Genomic DNA, 21,239 nt, shown 5'->3' with positions numbered 1-21,239 from the left:
GTGTGCTGTAATTTTACTTGATCTAAAGGGGCCTGCATGCACATGCAAACTCTAAACTGCTAATAGGCATCAGTGTAAATGTGTATGTATAAGCATTACTGCCTTTGTTTGGCCTCATGAATGCTGAAATAAACTTCAGTTGCAACATAACCACCATCATCATAATCAATATCAACAAGTGAGAGAAAATGATAGAAATGAAAAAAGGGGGGATATCATGTATTGTCGTGTTTATTTTAGTGTAAGGCAGTGTTCTACTTTGACAAAACAGTAACAGATTTTCAAGAGGAGTCTCCTAATGCAACATAGATGTAACTGTAACAATAATTAAAAACAAGAAGAAATTGGAAAGAAAACTCAAACAGAAAAGAATATTGCCCGTTGTAACAACCTTTCTGAATACAATGTTACAGTGTACAAATAGCTGAGAATATAAATACAAATCCTTTGACATTTGTTCAATATCACACTATAAAAAAAAACGACATCATTTGACAGCTTCACCTCTGACCAGTCAAACAAACAATGAATGAAACCAGTTTATCTTCTGACATTTCAATTCCAAACAAAACTACTTTTTTTTTTTTTATTCCACGAGCAGTAATGTGATAACGGAGTTCATCATTTCAGTAAGAATTTTGCACTTCACAGGTGGTCAAGCTGTTCGACAAAATGAGACCAGAGAAAAACAGCCACAGTAAGGTCAGATCGGCTTGTCAGGCCAGAAGCAAACGCACTAAGTTTGAGATGAGGTTGAGGTACTACTATCCTTTTTTCCTTGCTATTGTTTCCTACCATTTCATAGATAAAATGGCTGTTTCTATGTACTGCATTCAATGTGTGTGTGAAATGCGCTATGAGAATGAAAGTACTACGGCTATCTACAGTGTGTAAATGAAATTGCAGCTTAAGTTAAGATATAAGAACTATCAGTCCATCTGTACATTTCCCCCCCACCTTCAGATCCTGTTCTGGCTTGAGCGGAAGAACTACATGTTAGATGTTTTGAGACTTAATGCAATAACAGCGTAATGTATTTGAAATATACGTCATGAAGGTATCAAAATACGTTTTATATTGGGGATTGAGCTATTCCACTCTGTGATAGGGCTTCAACTAATCATTTTCATTGTAGATTTTTAAAAACATTTTTTTACGTTTGATAATTTGTTTTGTCTATAAAATATCCAAAAGTCCAAAGTAACATATTCAAAGCTTTTCTTTTGTTCAACTAACAGTCCAAGTCCTGAAGACTCTTCTTTTAATATCAGAAATGACAAAGTAAAGCAGAAAATCCTCCTGATGAGGCTGGAACTGGCACATTTTTGCTTGAAAAATGACTAAACGATTAATCACTTATCAAAACAGTTGGTAATTAACTTTCTTTCGATCTACTAATCAATTAATCGAGTAATTGTTGCGTCTCTGATCTGTAATGTTCCCCTTTGAGATACTACTGGCCTGAAATTAGACAAACTAAGAAAACAGCCACAGATGCTAAATTTGAGCATCCTGACAGGCCAACATAAACCTTACTGGAGCAAAGCGAGGCAGTGGAAAAGCAACCAACACAACCATAAACTGGCACTTAAAGCATACAAGAGTTTAGGGGAAAGGTAAGCAAGACTGGGGTAGCACCATTGTGTCTGTCCTATGGAAACCAGGCTAACGAACACCTAATAAACAAAGTGTGGCATTACTATAGAGACCTGGAAACTGAGGCTACATATGCGTTTAAACATTCTAGTAAAACTGAATAGCTTAATGAGATGAATCTGTGAGCATATTCGATGCAAATAAAACAAGTACTTGCTAAAATACTTTCAATGGACTAACATGTGATGTGTCTGAAGCAAACAACGGTTACTGTGCAAATGCAGAAAATCCCTTTTGACTTCCCAATAAGACAGCGTTGTGCTCGACATCGCATGATGGCACATGGTTTCAAATTCATGTCTATCAAAGTGTGCAACAACTCTTCAAAGGACTCGGTTGTGCAAGTAGTACAAATTAAGCAACAATTACTCCTTTGGATGTAACAAAAAAGCACTAACTGGCACATAAACATGTGATCTTAATGCTAACTGTATGACTTTTCAATCAAAGGTTGCCTAGGGGAGTTTGTTGCAAGCTGCCACATCCCTGGCTGTTCTGGTTTCACTGAGGACGGCCATTTCTTCTTTCGACGCACCTGTCTTCACAGGACTCCCAGAGTGAGATACTCCCTCCCTACAAGCCCCCGGTCTGCCTTTACCACACTGATTATAGGACTGCAAATTAGTGGCAGCGTTACAAAATATATCCTCATCTACGCCATCTGACACCTGCTCCATCATTCCAGCGTAAACAAAGGTGCTGTGAGGTGAACCAGAATCTGATTGCAGGGGAAGGTGACACTGCCTGTTGTAGAGCTCTGTGTCCTGTGGACTTAAATCACAGGACACTCTGTCTGACGTGTTAGAGCAAAGATGTTGCGGTTTGCCGTCAGAAAAATCACTGCTGGATGAACTAGAAAATATCTTTTGTTTTACTTGTGACTGACTGAGACCCTGCACATTTTCAGTGATTTCCTCATCCCCCAGAGGAAGGCTTAAAGCCATTTCTGACCTTGTTTGCCATGATAAGGCCATAATGCTGCTACTGTCTCTAACCTCCGATGCAGACACGAGTACATTCTTTTTGTAATATGGTGAGGAATCTCTCTCAGAGTCCTTTTCAGATTGAGAACAAGAAATGACAGCAGCTCTGTTCTCTCTGTATGTGTCAGGCATCTTCATTTCAAGGCTTTCTGTGTCCAGAGACCTGCTTCTTCTGTCTAGAGACAACGGATTAGGCATGGACTGAGTCACTCTTGTAAGGCCTCGGTGCCGAGGGAGACTAGCTATTGCCCATGTGTTACTGATCAGGTTCTGTTCATACAGGTCTAACATTTGATAGTCACATTCGGCAAATGCATCTTTTTGTAGGTAGCTTTCTTCAAATTCCTGATAGGGCGACGAGATGTCTTCCTCCAGTTCCATTTGAATCTGCTCGTCGTATTCGCCCTCGTTATGCATATCCACTACATCGAATGTGACTATGGTAGGTAAGGCCTGCATGTTTGGGGTGAAGGCGGAGTTCGTCTCCAAATCATCTACGTCGTTGTTTTGCAAGTTACTCAGCATCTCAGAGTGTTTCGTGTAATCCACGAGTGCTTGAGAGAAACTCACAGTTTGTCCATCGTCTACATCATTGCTACGATCAGGAGACTGAGGGTTGATATTCCTGTACGGTAAAGCCACGGGCTTGTTTTCCTCAAGATGTTGCTCTTTGGGTTCGCAAAATGTTTCAAAATCTGGGTCGGACGTGCTTCCGAACGATATGCTGCTGTGCCTTTTCTCACTATCTGCACTCGTGGATTTTGCTCGTCTTTCAGTGGGAGCAGACATGTTTTCCTTTCCATCAAACACATCAGGTTCTGTATTATTCTTGTTCATTGATGCTTGTGATTTTGAATTCAAGTTACAGTTTTTATTTGAGCCGATTTCCTGCCGAACGACTACAATTTGTCCTGACCCCGAGGATTTACTGCATGTGCTTGGCCTCTCTAGAAAATCGTGAACTTCATAGCGTTCAGCACTTATCTGTAATCGATTCATGTCTGGAACAAAGGCAGAATCTGCCACACCAACTGGCTCACTTATATACTCGCACTGATTTGAGCCGGGCAGTTTTGCTTTGTTTTCATAATGTGGGCTGATGAGACTCTCATCAGGTGCAAAAAGTTCATAGAGGGCATCTCCGCTGTAACTGTCCCTGGGCAATCTGTCTGTCCTAAGTCTGTCAGTTTTTTCTTGTCCGTCATCTGGCCCAGGGGTAGTTGAATCGTAGTAGCCCTCGTCGCTATTTGGAACTGACTCTTGATGCTCGCTTTGAGGAGTTAACACATCAGCGATTGAAGAATTGTCCATAGCGCTGGCTTGCGCCGCACTGTTACTGTTGAGTAGGTCCATATTGTGAGAACTTGTCAGGTCAGCAGTCATATCTGTGTGGTCCTGGGTGCAGGTGTAGCAAATTTCCTCTGACTCGTTATTTACCCAGAAATCATCTAGACACTCCTCATCCAAATCTTCCGGGGAGGCCATTTCTTCACCGCCACCCTGGTAAGTGAGAAAACAAGAGGCTCTTTTTCCTGCGTTTCTGCTCCTTTCTCCAGAAACGGTGCTCTCTGTGATGCTGTCATCTTCTTGATCTGCAATAATGTCCCCACAGCCAGTGAGTGAATCAAAGCTCTTTAACGACGCAACGTCTCCAAAAATCATGTTTAGCTGCTCCGATGAGCCGGCAGGTGTGTCAGACTTCAGTATAGGCTCAGACATGGTATGAAGTTTCAGACAAGGCTCGCTGTCTCCTCTAGAGATCTCCTCATATTCACAAACGGCCACCGAATTAATCTCCTCCACTTGATCATCACTCATCTGATCGTCAAGCTCAGACTTTGGGCTTTCTTGCTCCTCGCTCTTCTCTAATGCCATCACATCAGCATCAATACATTCAGGACCAATGGAAATATCACATATAACATCTGCAAAATCAGGCACATCAGGCTCAGGTCCCAGGCACTCTGTGACAAACTGGTTGGTGTTGTCCTGGACAACAGGCACCTCTTTCTTGCAGTGAGGAGTCATTGCAATCATTTCAGTTTTATCCAATCCAACATTTCTGTGGTTCCTGTGATACTTAAAACTGTTAAAGAGACCCCTCAAACCTTTTCTCTGCCGAGTGAGAGTCAGTGATTTCTCGTCAGCAGCAGGGTGACTACATTCATTGTGGCAGCAGCTGTGGAGCTCTCCAGCAGAGTCCCTCTGGCTGTGGTACTCAAGGTCTCCAGCTGAGGTGTATCCACATCTCAGATTGTCATCATGACCAACCTTACAGAGCCCGTCATGTGTTCTGCTTTTGGTGATGCCTTTCTTAGAAGACCACTTGCTCGGATTTTTACTCCTTCCTCCGAAAAAACTGGGCAAAATACAGATACTTTTACGGACTCCAAAAAATGTCAGGGCAGTCCTCCTAAACCGTCCAGATTTCTGCGATTTCACCGCAGGGTTCATCGCATCCGACTGAGGCTCTTCCGTAATGTCATCAGGGCCACGTCGGGACAGATGCTCGGGGACAGGAGCTAAATCCTTGGTGTCACTCGGTAGCTCGTCTCCCTTGCGAAAAGCCATGGCTACCAACTTTACAACATCGGTCCAAGAGAAGGCATAGCAGCCAAGTTTTCAAAATCAGCGGAGAAGATCACTGCAGTGAATTTGTCCTCCATCTGATACGAGCCCTGTATTGAGAAATTCACACCAAAATCAATGATCAAATTCAAATTTAACATTGGCCACATATTTATAACCTGGAATTTCTAACGCTCATCTGTATCACGGCGGCCACAACATCAGCCTATTTTACTTTGACCACCCACAAATTGTTTTTTCTTCTCTTTTCCTGAGGTGTGTTCAGTTACTGTTGGAGATGAGAGTCACATTTTTGTCAGCTAAAATAACTCCACCCTATATACAAAAAAAAGTAATTATTACTTCATATATTTAACATATTTTCCCTGTGGAGTCCCTGTGGATCTGCATGAGCCACGGTCTTCTCTCTGTCAACTCCATGTTTGTAAGGCTGATTGTCTTTGTGCATTTCTTTTGTTTAAAGCATTTGTGACTTGCAATGATTTCACCTGTAGTGAGTGCCAGCCCCCACCCTGCTGACTGCATTCATTATGTATGCCTCTATAGTTTCCTGTTGTTTTATTGACTTACTTGTCTCTAGGTTTTGGTCTTTTTACTGCATTTACTTTAGATTTGTTTGTTACTGGTTAAGAACTTCAATCCAAGTAGGCTCGCTCTCTATTAAAGGATAACTTCACCAAAAAATGAAAATGCAGTCATTATCTATTCACCCCCAGGCTGATGGATAGTCAGATGAAGTTTAGTGGTCCACATAACATTTCTGGCTTTAACAATGGTGTAAATAATACTTTTCAAATACATTCGGGATCTCAGGGCTTCTGGAGACTTGGCCTACGCGGGACGAGCTGTGTCGAGCCATTTTATGTTTTGTTCTGGTTGTTTTTGTGCGTTTTAAAACAAGTCCCCACCTACATCTGTTGTTCAGGAGAATGCTGCAACACCGTTTTTTTGCTGTGAGGCTCCAGAAATGTTTTGCAGACTACGCATTATCATCTGACTTCCCATCGCCATGATGTGGAGTAGATAATAACTGACGATGACGACTAAAGATTCATCTTTTTTGTCAGTCAACCCCATGTAAATAATATTATTAATGTGTGGTATTATTGTGGTGTCAGTCTGTTGAAATGAAAAAGCAAAACTGGTGCAACTCATTCACATCATCAGTTTAATGCTCACAGGTTTTACCAGCTTAGTGCATTAATAACATTAACATTTTATCTTTTCATTTAATCCTATGTTCTTTAATTTTCACACAGATGCCCATTACTCATATCATGAATCTATTGCCTTACTATTGGATATTTGTGTGTATTTACATATACGTGTTGCATACACTGTTTTGGGAGAGGACAGATCAAAAACCTATGAATACAACATTATAGTAATGTATATCTTTACTTATAATCATGCCTGTAAAAAAAACACAGACTGGCGTTATACTATCCAGTGCATTTATGTTTAGTTACACAATGTAGGTGATTGATTAACAGCTCACATCACAGATCAAATAAAACTCGATATTTAGCTGTATACAAATAGATAAAAGACGGTAGCTAGCGTTTAATTCAGCCCAGTTAACACACATACTCTGAGACGTTGTAACTAAACGCCACATTAGCACATTCAAACGATGGAGCTAAATGACTCGCGTAGTAAACAAACTTACCGACTGGAGCCAAAACCTCTCGGCACGGAGCTGGTGTCGGTTCCTCGACCAGGAGACGAGGGTACCTCTCAGTGCATGCTCCCCGCTGCTGCTAACTTGTCTTTAACTTTACGTTACTGCGGGCGGCTTGTAGTTGACTCGAGCCCCGGGGTAGTCTCGACCGGACACGGTTTCATTTGTCTCCAGCCGCCGTTAGCTAGCTAACGTTAGCCGGGATGCTTGCTAACAACGTAAGCCTCACTCACTCACTCACTCACCAGTGTGTGTCCTGCAGTTTGTGGCTGTAACGTGAGTCTGACACTTGCTAACGGTGGCTAACGTTATCAAACCACATCGCAGCAAAGCAGCATGGTGTAAAACACGCAGAGCATCTACACGAGGATTAAATTAATGCGTGTAGTTGGGCCACGCATGCCGATTTGCCTGGAGATGTTCACAATAACCCCAGCGTTTAAATGCAGGACTGACTTCCTCTCCAGACTTCTCAGGTAAATTTCCCAAATCTCCTTTCCTGCCTCGGCGCATGTTAGTGACGCAACATGTGTGTAACGTGTCTTTTATGACACAATGGTAATGATATTAACGCCAATGATAATAATATTAATACCATAATTTACAATTAATACAATATTATTGATAATATTATATTTAATTCACATACTTACATGTTTAATAATAATGTATCCCTGCTGAAATCATCAGCCATTTATGAATTAAAGGCCAACACCACCATTTTTACAAATGAAGTGTGTTTACACGTCTTGGGGAGTGTGAATGCATGTGTACAAAAAACTAAAAAACAATAAAATGAAAATAAAATATGGCTCCAGAGGAAGCTGTGCAATCTGATAAATTTCCTCTAGTGATGTCCCTCAGTGGCTCAGTTGCATTATGGGTAATAAAGACACCAATAATAATAAAATGCATAATAAAAATACAAACATTTACAATTATTACAACAGTATTGATAATAGAATATTTAATTCAAATACTTGCATGTTTAATAATAATGTATCCCTCCTGAAATCATCAGCCATTTATGAATTTACAGATCTTGGGGAGTATGAATGCATGTGTAATAACAGTGTCTCCAGAGGAAGCTGTGCAATATGATACATTTCCTCTCGTGATGGCGATATCTCTGGTTCTGCTGTCCAACAACTGGTGCCTACATTACCCACAATGAGTGACATCACTGGAGGCAGATTACACACAGCTCCCTCTGAAACCACAACAAAGCTTTATACTCTTTTTCACACAGTCTATGCAGTAGCTCTCACCAAGTCCTTAAACACACTTTAATGCGCACAGTTAGCAGAGTTACCCTTTAAGGAAAACACTTTCAGTAAGTTTTCTTTAAAATATAAACTTTATTTATTCTTATCAGGGCATAAACAGTAGAACATGCCACATGGGGAGACATGTACACAAGACAAAAGACATGATATAATTAAATAAATATACAAAACACAATAAATAAAAAAAGACATGAAATGTGAAGGAGTTGTGAAATAAATGTGGATCTGTTACTATTTTACCCACCTTTTTGTTGAAAAGAGGACATTATTTTTGTGCATTTATTGACATTGTTCATGAAAACAGAGACTGATGTTTTGCTCCAACTAAATTTCAAGTCATTTGGATAAGGTTGGTCTCAAAAATACCATTTTCGAACCTCATGGACATTTGTGGGGATATACATGAAACAATGTTGTAATCACTGAACAAAAAGAAGTGTAAAACATCTTCAATATGAAGGTCACAGAGGGAACAGTTCGCCTCAAGTTTGGGAGCAGGAGAAAGCTAAGGATAGATCATTTTGGTTCATGATACATAAAGAGGGAGAGAAATATATATATATATATATATAAAAAGATTTTATCATGAAAATATTTGTCTTCTTTACAGTCACAATTACTATACATACATTTACAGTCTCACAGATGTGTTTTTACAATAAAGCAATATTGTGCCCTTTTTAAAATTTGGTGAATCTTAATGCTACAGTAAAAATCAGTGTGATACAGTGCACAATCTGGTATTATTTACAGTACAGATACTGAGAGTTAATTGAGTTTTTACAGTGCAATTTTGTGTGTCCGCCTCTACTCTTGTGCTTTTGTTTATTTATTGTTTTTCAGTGCTTTTAAATAGTTTTTGGTCCTCTTCATGGATGTCCTTCTTGCTGGTGCGTTAGTCTTCTTGAAACCAAGTGTTCCTCATTTTTGTATCACACACTATATTTTCCATTTATGTTTTCGACTGCCGCACATCCTTCCACTCCATTTTGGTGTTTTGCAGCGCCTGCGTCTTCTTTTCATCCACCTGCACGTAATCCACTCTGTGGTCATCAGACAGAAAGGGCTTCTGCTGGACATAGAGAGGGACAGATGAGGAGACAGTGATGTGATGTGGTTACGTTAAAAAAATAAAATAAAAAACAGTTTCCAAAGTTAACATGGTTCTGCCTCACTGGTACGAATGACCAATCATGTTGCACTTATTGTATTTGAACAACTAAAATATGCTCCTCTTTGTGTTCATACACACAAAAAACAAAAACTATACAGACTTAATAAATAACAATCAACTTTTCATGTCGGAGTGTTGAGGATGAGTTCAGGAGCCTCAGAGCCTGAGGAAAGTAGCTGCTCTGTAGTCTGGTGTTATGGCAGCAGATGCTTGACTGCAGCAGGGTGAACAGACTGTGGCTGTGGTGGGTGTTGTCTTCTAGTATCCTTTGGGCTCTGAGCAGACACCTCACCTCACCACTGATATACTTGTGTGTGGGCTGGATGAGCTGAGCTAAGTTAAAAGAAAATTCCTTTTGCAATGTCAAAGATCATTAATATGTGGGTTTTGGTGTCCTCTCTCCTCTTCAGACAGTAATTTTATTTATTTCCCAGAATGCCTTGGCAACATCCAAAGTGTGTAGCATTTAGGTGGTGTAGGTAGGAAGGGTGACAGAAAAAGTGATAGCAAAAGAGTCCGATCAGGGCAAATCAAGAAGTCTGTTACTGTTGATGGGTTTTACTGCTGCACAGTGGTCGGCACTGTGAAAGATGGAGGATATTAACTTTTTCATGTAAACCAATGTAATTTATCTGATCAGAAAACATACCTTCTGCACAGGAGACGGGGATGCAGAATTGAAATCCAGTGACAAATAGTCAAGGTTTGATTTTCTCGCCCAGGTTTGGACTGCTCCGTCGAAGCTGTGACAGAACTGTTGCATTGACTCCTGTCAGACAAAGACATCGATGCCAAATCATTACTGTTCCCAGTTCAATACACCAAACTAATTTCATATGTGATGCACTATCAATCACTATCAATCATCAATGAAATAAAATGTAGCATTAGGGTGTTCATTTTCCAGATCGAGTTGAGACAAACATAAGAAGCTACTTGTGCAGCCACTTGATGCTCATCAGCATGTTTTTGCACAGGATATGCACCCTTTCCAGGAACGTCACACTGTTACACCCTGGAAGGTCCCCAGTGGTATTACGATTTCCTGAGCAGCATATTTTCAAAATGCACAGTAACTATCCACACTGACGTTTGACATGTTTCAAATTTGCACATTTTTGTCAAATTTGCAAATCATCCTAAATGCGGGCCTAAGTAATTTTCAAGGCTTAAATAAAGGTTTGAATGGATGAAGACCTCCAATCTCTTCTAGAGAGAGGGAACAACATCATTAAAATTGGATAAAAAGCCTATAGACAACATATGTGTCGTTTAAAATGTGTTTTTACCAGTGAAAATAGAGATATTACCATTCCTGTGCAGTTTGTGTCCTCATCTCTTGAATTGTCCCTGTTCTCGAGTCTTCTTTCAGGAGGTAAACATTTAGCTGAAAAGCTGCAAAAGTAGAGAAACATTTAAACAACATATTATTTTGGGGCTTGGTGAGTATTATTTATAAACAAGGAAAAATGTATAGATTTAAAGGTGATGTCTTGATTGTAAAAAGATTGAATTGTAACGGTAGTCCCATAAGTATTACATAATTTGATGCATGGGTGATCACTAGACAACATGATCTAAGATGCTAATGCTTTCTGATGCTGTCAATGCTTTTTGTTTTTTTAACTTCATTAATGATTTAAAATTTGAATCAGTTGAAAAATGGTACGGTAAAAAATCTCTCCGGAGCGAATTGAGTTCACATCTATAACGTAAATTTTCACATGGTCGTGTTGATTTTATCATCATGTTCAGGTACTGTACATGTGATGGAAAGACAAGATAAAGAGACTTTTCTTTTCTCTCACCATGATTCAGTCATTGCTCTGCTCAACGGTAGATGAGTGGGACATTCTGTGATTGTAGAGAGGCCTCTCAAGTCAAGAGGTGGAGGTCGGGCTGTCAACCAAGAAAGGACAAAATTACTTAGATTGGCTGTAATTTTCTAATGTGCACAGGGAAAGGCCTGCTTTCAAACAGCGACATGTAGTAAGAATCACTGTGTGAGAAAAGTGTGTGTATCTGATGTCTGCATGAATCCTGTACTGACATTTACAGCAGATGACTATGACTGTATGCCTGGGAATTAGTATTCAGACAAGGACATCATGGAGACCTTGAGCCTAACCCGCATAAAACCTTGTTTTTTGTGAACCAATCAGTGCTGTCATAACTCTCACCTCTCCTCAAGCGAGGCTTAAGATGCCGGTGAATTGGAGGTGGCGCAAAATCTCCAGGTTGACACGCTAGAGGACTGATAGCCGTGGAGGACTCAGCTTTGCAGTTTGTGTTGAGGAAATTGAAAGACCTGGGGCTCATGGGGATGTAACCATCACTTTCGATGGTGGCAACAGAGGGAGAAGGGGAAGCCATGGGAACATAGGACTCATCCTCGTAGCTTTGAATTCGTACGGTATTCAAACAAGGCTGGTGAAAGACAAAGCAGCATGAGGTCAGACAAGTGTTTTATACCGTCGTATAGTTCAACAAAGATAGATGAGAAGATCGATACCACTAGCATCTCTATGTTAAATGTGAAGATACAGTAAACATGTAGTTAGCTTAGCCTAGCACAAAGACAGGAAACAAGGGGAAGAAGCTAGCCTGGCTGTGTCTAACGCTAATAAAAAAAACAAAATATGTCCACCAGCACTTCTAAAGCTCACTAATGAACATTTTATATATTGTTGGTTAAATCAAAGCATAACAATGACAAGTTGTGAGAGTTATTTGCCGGACTATTTCGCGACCAGGTGCAGTGACTTCCTGGAGAGTTTGCTGTGGGGTTGTCAGGAAACCAGCAAAAAACCACAGGTATGGTATGCTAAGCTAACCATCTCCTGGCTGTAGCATCAGCACTAGCAGGAACTCTGGTTTCTGTTCTGATTAAACATTTGAGAAATATACTCTTTCCAGTCTTTGTGTTAAGCTAAGCTACCTGCTGCTAGCTATAGTTTCACATTTAAAACACAGGCAAGAGAGTGGTATCAATCTTCTCATCTAACTCTTGTCAAAAAGGTGAATTCTTCCCAAAATGTCAAACTATTCTTTGTGAGACTTTTTTTCTTGTACTGTTTGTGATGATTCTCTTACCAAATTAAGACTTTGCCTCCTGTTCCTCATCAATCTACTATCAGCATCTCCTGAAACACAAATATGTATTGAAATATGAATGAAAGTTGTTCATTCTGTTGGGCCCAGCTTAATCAGGTTTTTTTTGTGGTTTACACTGACGACTTACCTATCCTGAAATGGTCCAGGCTTGACAAAGAGGTCCTCCGGGGAAACAACGAAGCATGGCTCGGGAATTGCCGCGCGCTCATCGGCCTCAGCCTGTGAGCTACTATATCACTTAGCTGCTCTGACGAGTGATTGGGCTTGGGTGGCAGTGGAGGAGGCGTCTGTCCGTCACTCGTTGACTCAAACGACGTAGAAGAATAAGGTTTGTCAAACTGGAAGACACTTGTGGCACAGTGACGTAGCGGAGAGGAAGACGATGACGGGGCGCTGAAGGGAGGGTTAGCCAGCCTGCCATGGGCGAAAAGAGACGGACTTGGGCTTGGATGAGAGATGGAGGATGCAGAGGAATCGGTGTAAAGAGGTGAAGGAATGATGTCCTTGAAGGCATCTTCCGATGACTTCTGCTCCAGAGAGATCTCAGAGTTTGAAAAGCTGTCAAGTCTGCAAATATGAGGAATAAAATGAAAACAGTCTATTAGGTAAACATGAACTATTGCCATCATTTCATCTTGTGTCGAGGGTCTTCTCTCAGACTGCACATACCTTACACTCCCTGTCTCACAATTTGACAGGAAGAGGTAGTCCGGTGGTTGACTGGGATCCAGTTGGCTTGTAACAGACACTCGGTCGGAGCTGTCAGGTGACGGCTGGGGGGTTGGGGTGTTGGGGAAGCCCTCTTCTGAGCTTTCTGTTGAGAACAACCAGGCAGGGACAGAGAGCATGTAGTTTCTGAAATGTTACAAGCACTAAGGAGTGATAAGAAACCTTGCTGAAACCAGAGGCTGGCTAAAGCATGCAAACAATACACCACACAGACTGGTTTCTCCCAGCCTGTACTTGTGTTTACAACAAATGGAGCAGGTGAATCTGAAAAGAGGAATGGCATTTTCTTTTTTTTTTTTGCAGGCACGTTGAAAGTAGACCCACGTGAGCCCTGTTCCCTCTTTTGTTTATATATTCTTCAATCTTTTAGTCAGACTGGCTCTCATTCAGAGATTTGTCTCATTCCATTTCACTCAAGGCCACAGAGTCAAGGCTTTCGCTGCAGAGCCATCAAGGGACAAAAAAAATCCAAAAGTCTTTGCATGTTCTCATGAAACATTTGCTACCCTTAAAAAGATGTTTGTGTCCGCTTGTCTGCGCAGAACAGCCTTTTATATTCCTGCAAAAGTTATGAGGCGCCATCACACAGAACTCTTCAGCAATCAGGGCAGGCCTGAATTAAAGCAACTTAACTACAGCAATAATCTGTATCACAGTGCTTAGTTTGTAGAGTGCATACAATTTGCGTTATAATCGACTGCTTGTGTGTTTTTCTGAGAGCACAATGTGATTTGCAGTAACATGCCGCACACCATATCAGCGACTTTGTGCCGTTGCTCTATCTCCCTCACACAGATGACAGTGTTCCAGCAGATATGTTGTTAACCCTCCTCACACACTTACAGCAGCCACGGGCCAATAAAAGGCAGTTAAAGCAGGACTTAATGAAATGCTAAAAAATCAGCCCACAAAAGAGGACTTTTAATTCTGTGCAGCCTTGAAGCACGTTCGTGGAAGTGATACAAAACTCTCATTATTTATCTGTTCATTTGAATGTGACCTCGGCTCCCTGTAGATCTGCCGTTATCTGCTCGAATACAGCTGCAGCATCGGGCTAGTAGCAACATCATCATTTTGAACTACTGGAAACATCTCCTGCAAACAGACAACAGTCTGATTTTATGATAGACTATGAGGTCAGGTTTTGTCTTTCGGTCATTAAACTATGTACACTGCTTGACGAGAGCTCCCATCAGAATTCACCTCCATTCAAGCCGAGGTGTAAAGAACTGTATAGTTTCAATTAATGCAACGTTTATTTGTTTTTGTTGCTACAGACAGGAGACCATGCCTGATTTGAATCAAATGGTTTCACAATGTCTTGACGTGTGAGTGCGTGTGACTTCTAGAGAAATGTATCTGTCCGAAAAGACCACAGCTCTGTGGCTAGCACACTGCATTAAAACTGTTTTTTTTAGATTTCTTCAACTGATTCAATGTTTTCGAAAGTTAGCTACTTCAACATGGATTATTCAGAAAGATTACAATTTACTTTTTCAAATCTTGATTAACCCATTAGATTTCCTTCAGGTGTTTTTTTCAAATCTATAAAAAAGAAAACCTACTCTACGCTATACCGCTTTATTGAAAATAATCAAACCTACGACACCCTGGAGATATCCCAGATGTTTTGGGAATCAATGTGTAAAATGAAATAATAGCACAACATGAGTTCATAGCAATCAGCACACCTCTGGGTACAACAGATTTGCACAGTTCCTCATTTACTGTAAAGCTGAACTTCTGAACGTTTTTGCAGGAAGATTTTTAAAAATTTGGAATTTGAGGACTTTATAGGTGACTAATAAGGTCAGCTCACACACACCTGAGCCAACGACAACGAAGCATGAATTTTTGCACAATAAAACTAGCTGTTCGGCATAAATTATACAAATGTGTGACATGGTGATGTAGTGTGATGTCACAAAGTCACAGAATTGAAAGGTGAGCCTATTGACGAGGCGTTGTGGAGCAGTGTTTTCTGTGTCGGAGAGGAGCTGCTGTTCGTGCAGGCTTTGACCTTTTGAATTTTCAAGTCCTTTTACGTGCACAAGAACCTGTATAAAGCGCAGACTGAAAGAAAGAAACACGAAAAAGCACAAGAGGTCCCCCTTAATGTTGAAGTATCACGTGAGTTGCCCGTAAACTGAGCCTGCATGTTGCTGTTCTGTGGATGCTTTTACAGAAAGCCCCACCGCAACAAATAAAGAGTTCGTTTTGACCTCATTGTAAGTTTGATTTTTAGTTCGCCACTTCCTGTGTGGGAACAAGTGACACCGATTTCTCCTGGACCACCACGGGTTGAACAGGATTACCTTCTGTTTTATATTTTAGAACTGAATGTCTTGCCAAGTGTAGCTTTAATACAACAACATTTCAAACTGAATAAAAGATTAAAGGTCTAGTGTGTAGGATTTAGGAAGATCTATTGGAAGAAATGTAATTCATTTATGATTATGTTTTCATTAGTGTATAATCACCTGAAACTAAGAATGATTGTGCTTTTGCTGCCTTAGAATGAGCCTTTTATATCTAAAGAGGGAGCTGATCCTTTTTCACAGAGTCCAATGTCCTTCTACAGTAGCCCAAAATGGACAAACCAAAAACTGGCTCACGAGAGGACCTGGTATGACTCACCGGATGTCATTGGGCAGCTATTTTAGGTGGCATTCTGCTATTGCTTTGCTATCTGCATGTAAAATCCCCTTCACTATGGGAAACTACAATAACAAAAACCTCCAAGTTAGCAACCTACATGCTGGTCTCTAATGGCACGAACCTAGACAAGCTAGAAGCTCTTACATTTTCTTTTGCAGGGGATTTAGCCATTTAATGACAGGATTCATCTCCCCATGTGCAATACAAGTTCCCCCCAACACTACAGGGCCTCCAGCCTGGGTTGGCCCAAAACGAGAATTGGTGCAGCCGGACCTTTCCCTGTTGGTGAGGGGTGTTTCGGTGGTTGAAGTTTGCTACCTCACCACTAGATGCCGCTAAATTCTGAACACTGGACCTTTAAATCTTTCAGGTGTGTGTTTACCTGCGTCCTCCGGGCTCCCGAAATGGCAAATCTGACTGATGCTACTGATCCAGCTGTTCATCTCCTCCTCCGTTTTGGCCACCAGGTAAAAAACACGAGATGAGGTCTTCACCACAAAGAGGTGCTTCCCGTGGAAGTCCCTCTTTATCCTGAGCTGCCCGTTCAGCATTTCCACCTCACACTCTTTCAGGTCAATGACACGGATCGGCTTCTTGGAGTTGTTGCTTTGATAGTACTCCAGCACATCAGGATTGCCGCTCATGCGTCCTCTTCGTAGCACGAACCAGCGTTTCCTCCACGCCTGCAGGAGAAAGGAACAAACAGTTACTTTTAGATTTTATCCTTACACTGCAATATTATTGACAGTGCTGCATAATTCTAACAGTAATGTCTCCCTTCTCTCCCCCCCACACCACCGCTGTTTCATTAGTCATGACCAGTCATGGGAATTCGATCACAGCTCCTGCTCACAACAGCTAACTTAGCAACTTTTAACTGGATTTTTTTTGCTTTTGATATGGTCAGTAAGCGGAACCTTGACTCAAATTTCCCAGAAGTACAGAGAAGAGGAAGTTCACTGTATTTAGCAGAAAATGTCTAACACAACGAAAGAGGTATTTATACATTATTTGGTCACTTCTTTTTACTGAGCACTTACTGAAAACTTCATTCTGAAACTGTTAACAGGTATTTATAACTCTCTACCGTGCAATATGCGACACCTGAGCACCTGAGCCCTCACTGTTGCCCAGCCATGTGGGTGTTATATTTCATATATATTAACAGTGATTATTTAAACAGCGCCATAAGAACTGTAACGCTTCAGGTGTTGATATCATGTTCACACTTGGTTGTTGTGGCTTTGTGTGCGTTGCCTGTCCTGATAGTTCTGTGGTATGGAAAGTTTTTGCATGTGGGTTGTCTGCTCGCGCTCAAGTCAGTTGGTAATTTGTGTGTTGTGTGTTCATACCAGGAAATGGTTAGACACACCACCCTTACTGCCAATAACAGTGCCACATTTAGGAGGAAACCGTAACTAGACAGATGTCAATCTGATCCTATAGGCGTTTCGAATGCGGAGCATTATTGCCAAACTAAAAGAAGTCGTTTTCGTATATCCTGGTGCCTCTTACAGACGTAGATGGCGAATGTAGAAGCCGATCCATGTCTTTTACTTATTTGTTTAGTTTTTGGAAAAATAGAAAGCAAGTAGAGACAGACCAACTTCACTGTTCAATCTTCTCTATGTTACCTCCAAGTTAAAGCCCCAATGTTTTCCCACTTTGGATGATATGTATGTTTAATACAGGAACATTTCTAACAAGAGAATCACAAATAGCATTACAAAAAAAGTGACAAAAATACCTCCACTTATGGTTCGCCTACTCATTTTATCCATAGCCTTCAATCACAGGTCATGGTCTTCCTCAGTGGATGTAGCTTACTTGTAATTATGTGACTGAACTGACTTATGTATTGAACTTTGGATGAAAACTCTGAAAAATGCTGGTAAGAGGGCCTTCAGTTAGAATTTTTTTTTTTCTAATTTATTGTCAAACTCTCCAAGGTCGGTAATAAACGTTCACTCCCAAGCTGAGGTTCGTGTTTCCAACACTTTAAAGCATTATAATTTAGAGCCTTTTTCACAGCTTACGTTTTGACTCGTCATAGCAGGAAACGCAGGCATTACTAATCAGATTAACAGTGTCCCTGCTCTATTCAAGTGTCCCTGTATGACAGCATGACAGTGAGCCCGCATTCACAATGCAAGGGTCCTGAAACTGAAGCAGACAAATGGATTCCAGCCATCATCAATCGTATTATTTACACGTTGTCCCCACTGTGACGCGTCCAAATGTCTTCAGTGAAGTGAGTATCAGCGATGCTTAGTATGAGCTGTTACTGCTTACTTTCAATATTTTAGCTTTCCTGTGTAACCCCGGGGATCGGAGGTTAGTATTCTATCAAAAACAGTCACAAAGGGTTTTTATGATAACATATAACATTTTTTTTCAAGTATAGGTAGGTACAAGACTTAACTTTACCTTAAAGGGATATGACAATTAAAGTATTGCTGGGCATTATGGCCCTTAAAGCCCCCATTATGTCACTTCTTCACCTTAAAATAACGGCTTCAAAGTCATTGTGATGGCACAGTGTCTTGTAATAGGGTGAATGGTGTCTCTGTCTGAGCCACTCCGCCCCCCCATCACTTGTTTCTGCACTATAATGTTGCTTTAGATAATATTGTAATGTTTTAAGGCTATATCACAATACATGATGTATATCTCGATATTTTCAAATCTCCTAAAAAGCACCTCGAAAATGCTCGGATTGGCCAACAAAATCAAATATCACTATTTAATATCAATATTAAAACAGTATTGTAGTGATGACTATTGGCACTTACACAAAATATTAACACAAGAAGTTTTTGTTAAATATCCATCAGTAATGTGGATATAGTGACTAAGTAAGTATAAGAACAAGTAGAGCAGTCTGGAAAATTCAGATAAATACAGCACTTTGGTGAAGTTCAGCCTTTAAAGCCAGGAAAAGACAACACTTATGCCATGATATATCCAAAATCTAAGAGGATATATAGTCTCACATCACGACATAACATCGATATAATGCCCAGCTCTGAGAAGAAACATCGATACAAGAAACACTTCACTTGTGACTGTGAGCGAGGGCCAGCTTCACAACACGTTGCAGTGAGGTGGACACTGTTAAACGCGCCTTTGTCATGGCAGAAAGTGGAAATGCACTGTTGACATGAAAATGAGACAACAGAACTGAACTGTTTCGATACTTCTGTTTCTTTACGACGCGTCAAAATAAAACCAAAGGGCTGCAGCAACTAAACAAACACCTCTGTGAACACCCCCACAGCACTGTACATTTCTTTTGTTAACACCATCGGCCAAGATACATTTGACCTAGATAACCTCCATTTTCATAATGCTGATGGTCCGTGTTTGACATTTGAATATGAGGCAGACGGTGCTTCTGTCATGACAGCACTCAGAAAAACATGTATTTACTTTGTTCTCTGGCACTAACAGGATTTGCATAGTGTGCTAAAATAAGTTTCTATTTCCCCGCCCTGAACCCCCATCAACACACGCACACCTCCACCCACCCTTTCCCTGCACTGGTGTTGACAAATGGCCCTCGTCCTCCTCCTCCTCCTCCTCCTCCTGCCTCCTCATCCTCCTCCTCCTCCTCCTCCTCCAACAGCCGTACAGAGGAAGTGCAAACAGCCATCATAAAGCTGGACTATTTCTGCTCGCCACTTAGGTCTGAAGTGTCTGACTGCCTCTGACATTACTTCCCATGTTTCACAATACGCACGCTCATCATCACACAAACACATACACACAGAGCAGAGCCCGACGTTATCACATGACCCCAACAACCACAAAACACTGGAGCCTGTATGTTGTTCATGTATATACTTGCTTCAGGAGTGGATCTCATGTCTGCGTGAAGTTAATAACACATTATTAATATCATAACACACTGTTGTTACAGCTGCGAAGTGCGCCCATGAGCCAAAACACTCAAATAAGGCGTTATTATAGAAATGAGGAAGATAATGTAGAGGACATTGAGTGACAGCTCAGTTTAACAAAAGCACACAAACCCACGGTATTTTTTGAAGTCATCATCAACGTCACACACACACGCACGCGTACACACACATACACACACACACACAAGGCTCAGCAGCATAACCTGGCATTCCCACTGCTGCCAGAGGACATAAACAAGCGTCCGGTGTGTACTCCTACTCACAAATCTCTTCAGTTTCTTCTCCGGGGGGGATTTAATGAGCCAGCCGGTGCAGACCACATCCCCAGCACTCATCTTGACTGCAGAGCGTGTCGTCCTCCTCACGGCTGCTGCTGCTGTTGCTGCTGCTGCTGCTGCTGCTGTGAAACTGAGAGCACTGCGAAGCATATCCTGTGTTCTGGTATTCAGCGTAGCCACTCCAAAAGGAGGAAGTCAAGAAATTGATCACACTGAGAGAGAGAGAGAGAGAGAGAGGGAGAGAGAGGGAGAGGGAGAGACAGAGAAGGGGAGAGAGTAAGAGATAATTATGTGTTTGTATTCTCAAGTGGATGGAGCTGTTGGCCTCTGGGGGTTTTAAAGGAGAAAATATTAAGAGCTCTGACAGGTTTGAGGATTGAGACGTACTCACACAAAGTCACATTCACAAGCTGTTAAAATCTTATCTGGAGTTTGACGTTTAACACGATAAACTGATTCCTTATTTATTGTTGTTGCGATGGCTAATGTGGTTACTGAGCTCTACAGAAACCAGAAGTGGTTTTAACAGTGAGTAACTGATGAAAACATCGACCTGCAGCCCGTCTTTGATGCTCAATGATAAACTAATAGAGGCTTATTTCATTTTGAGCTCTCATGGTAGGGACGTAATGTAAATAATAACAATAATGCTACTGCTACAATTACGCATCAGTTTGCTTTTCCCTGTCAAAAGTTAATAATGTTAATTTAAAGGTCGATGACCAGTGTGTTGAGCTGCCTTCAAGAGTCACATATCTCGCTCTTCAATCAGATTCCCACATTACATTTTTAGAAGCAGTTCAAGATGGTAAGAAGGTTGCAAAAGCAGACATACATTGATTCAACCTCTTTGGAGACTGTTCACCATTTTATGCTGCACATAGCTTTCATGCATTCCATGAACTTTTCACATTTAAGCTATTATGTAACGTCTTAGTCACAAGCAGCTTCTGCAACAATCAGGCCCCTTGATGATATATAACCATGCGATTAAAATTTTGCATAGGAGGCCGATAAGATCCCAGCACTGCCATGTTTATGATCATTTCATAGTATTACACGTATCAATAAACGTCTGTGAAAGCATGCTCCAAAGGTGCTCGGTGACATGGTGGTACCTCAGTGACTCAGATGTTTGCTCAGGGGATCAGTGTTATGGATTATGTATGGG

The 21,239-nt window shown here is 41.1% G+C and overlaps 2 protein-coding genes across 3 annotated transcripts; both read right to left on the bottom strand.

Moving 5' to 3' along the window:
* Nucleotides 1-213: 213 nt before the first annotated feature.
* On the bottom strand, nucleotides 214-7,408 carry amer1 (APC membrane recruitment protein 1). Its single transcript, XM_084372748.1, has 2 exons — nucleotides 6,898-7,408; nucleotides 214-5,317 (listed from the first exon to the last, which is right to left on the bottom strand). Exon 2 carries the CDS (start codon nucleotides 5,208-5,210, stop codon nucleotides 2,112-2,114), a length of 3,099 nt encoding a protein of 1,032 aa, XP_084228874.1. The 5' UTR covers nucleotides 5,211-5,317; nucleotides 6,898-7,408; the 3' UTR covers nucleotides 214-2,111.
* An 854-nt stretch (nucleotides 7,409-8,262) lies between these two features.
* Nucleotides 8,263-20,218, bottom strand: gab3 (GRB2 associated binding protein 3; the record flags this gene model as incomplete). 2 transcript variants are annotated; one of them, XM_084374302.1, is made up of 10 exons in its annotated part: nucleotides 8,263-9,267; nucleotides 10,019-10,138; nucleotides 10,680-10,764; nucleotides 11,178-11,268; nucleotides 11,550-11,796; nucleotides 12,463-12,512; nucleotides 12,611-13,050; nucleotides 13,153-13,297; nucleotides 16,253-16,553; nucleotides 20,054-20,218. In XM_084374302.1, 10 exons carry the CDS (start codon nucleotides 20,216-20,218, stop codon nucleotides 9,148-9,150), a joined length of 1,764 nt encoding a protein of 587 aa, XP_084230428.1. In that variant the 3' UTR covers nucleotides 8,263-9,147. The 2 variants fall into 2 exon arrangements, with proteins under 2 accessions (XP_084230428.1, XP_084230429.1); XM_084374303.1 differs by having other exon boundaries at nucleotides 8,263-9,264.
* Nucleotides 20,219-21,239: the final 1,021 nt, after the last annotated feature.

The sequence above is a fragment of the Pagrus pagrus genome (assembly GCF_965226575.1).
Source record: "Pagrus pagrus genome assembly, chromosome: 14".
NCBI classification, from domain to species: Eukaryota; Metazoa; Chordata; class Actinopteri; order Spariformes; family Sparidae; genus Pagrus; species Pagrus pagrus.
The sequence above is the reverse complement of the archived record's forward strand: the minus strand, read 5'-3'. Positions and strand labels throughout refer to the sequence as shown.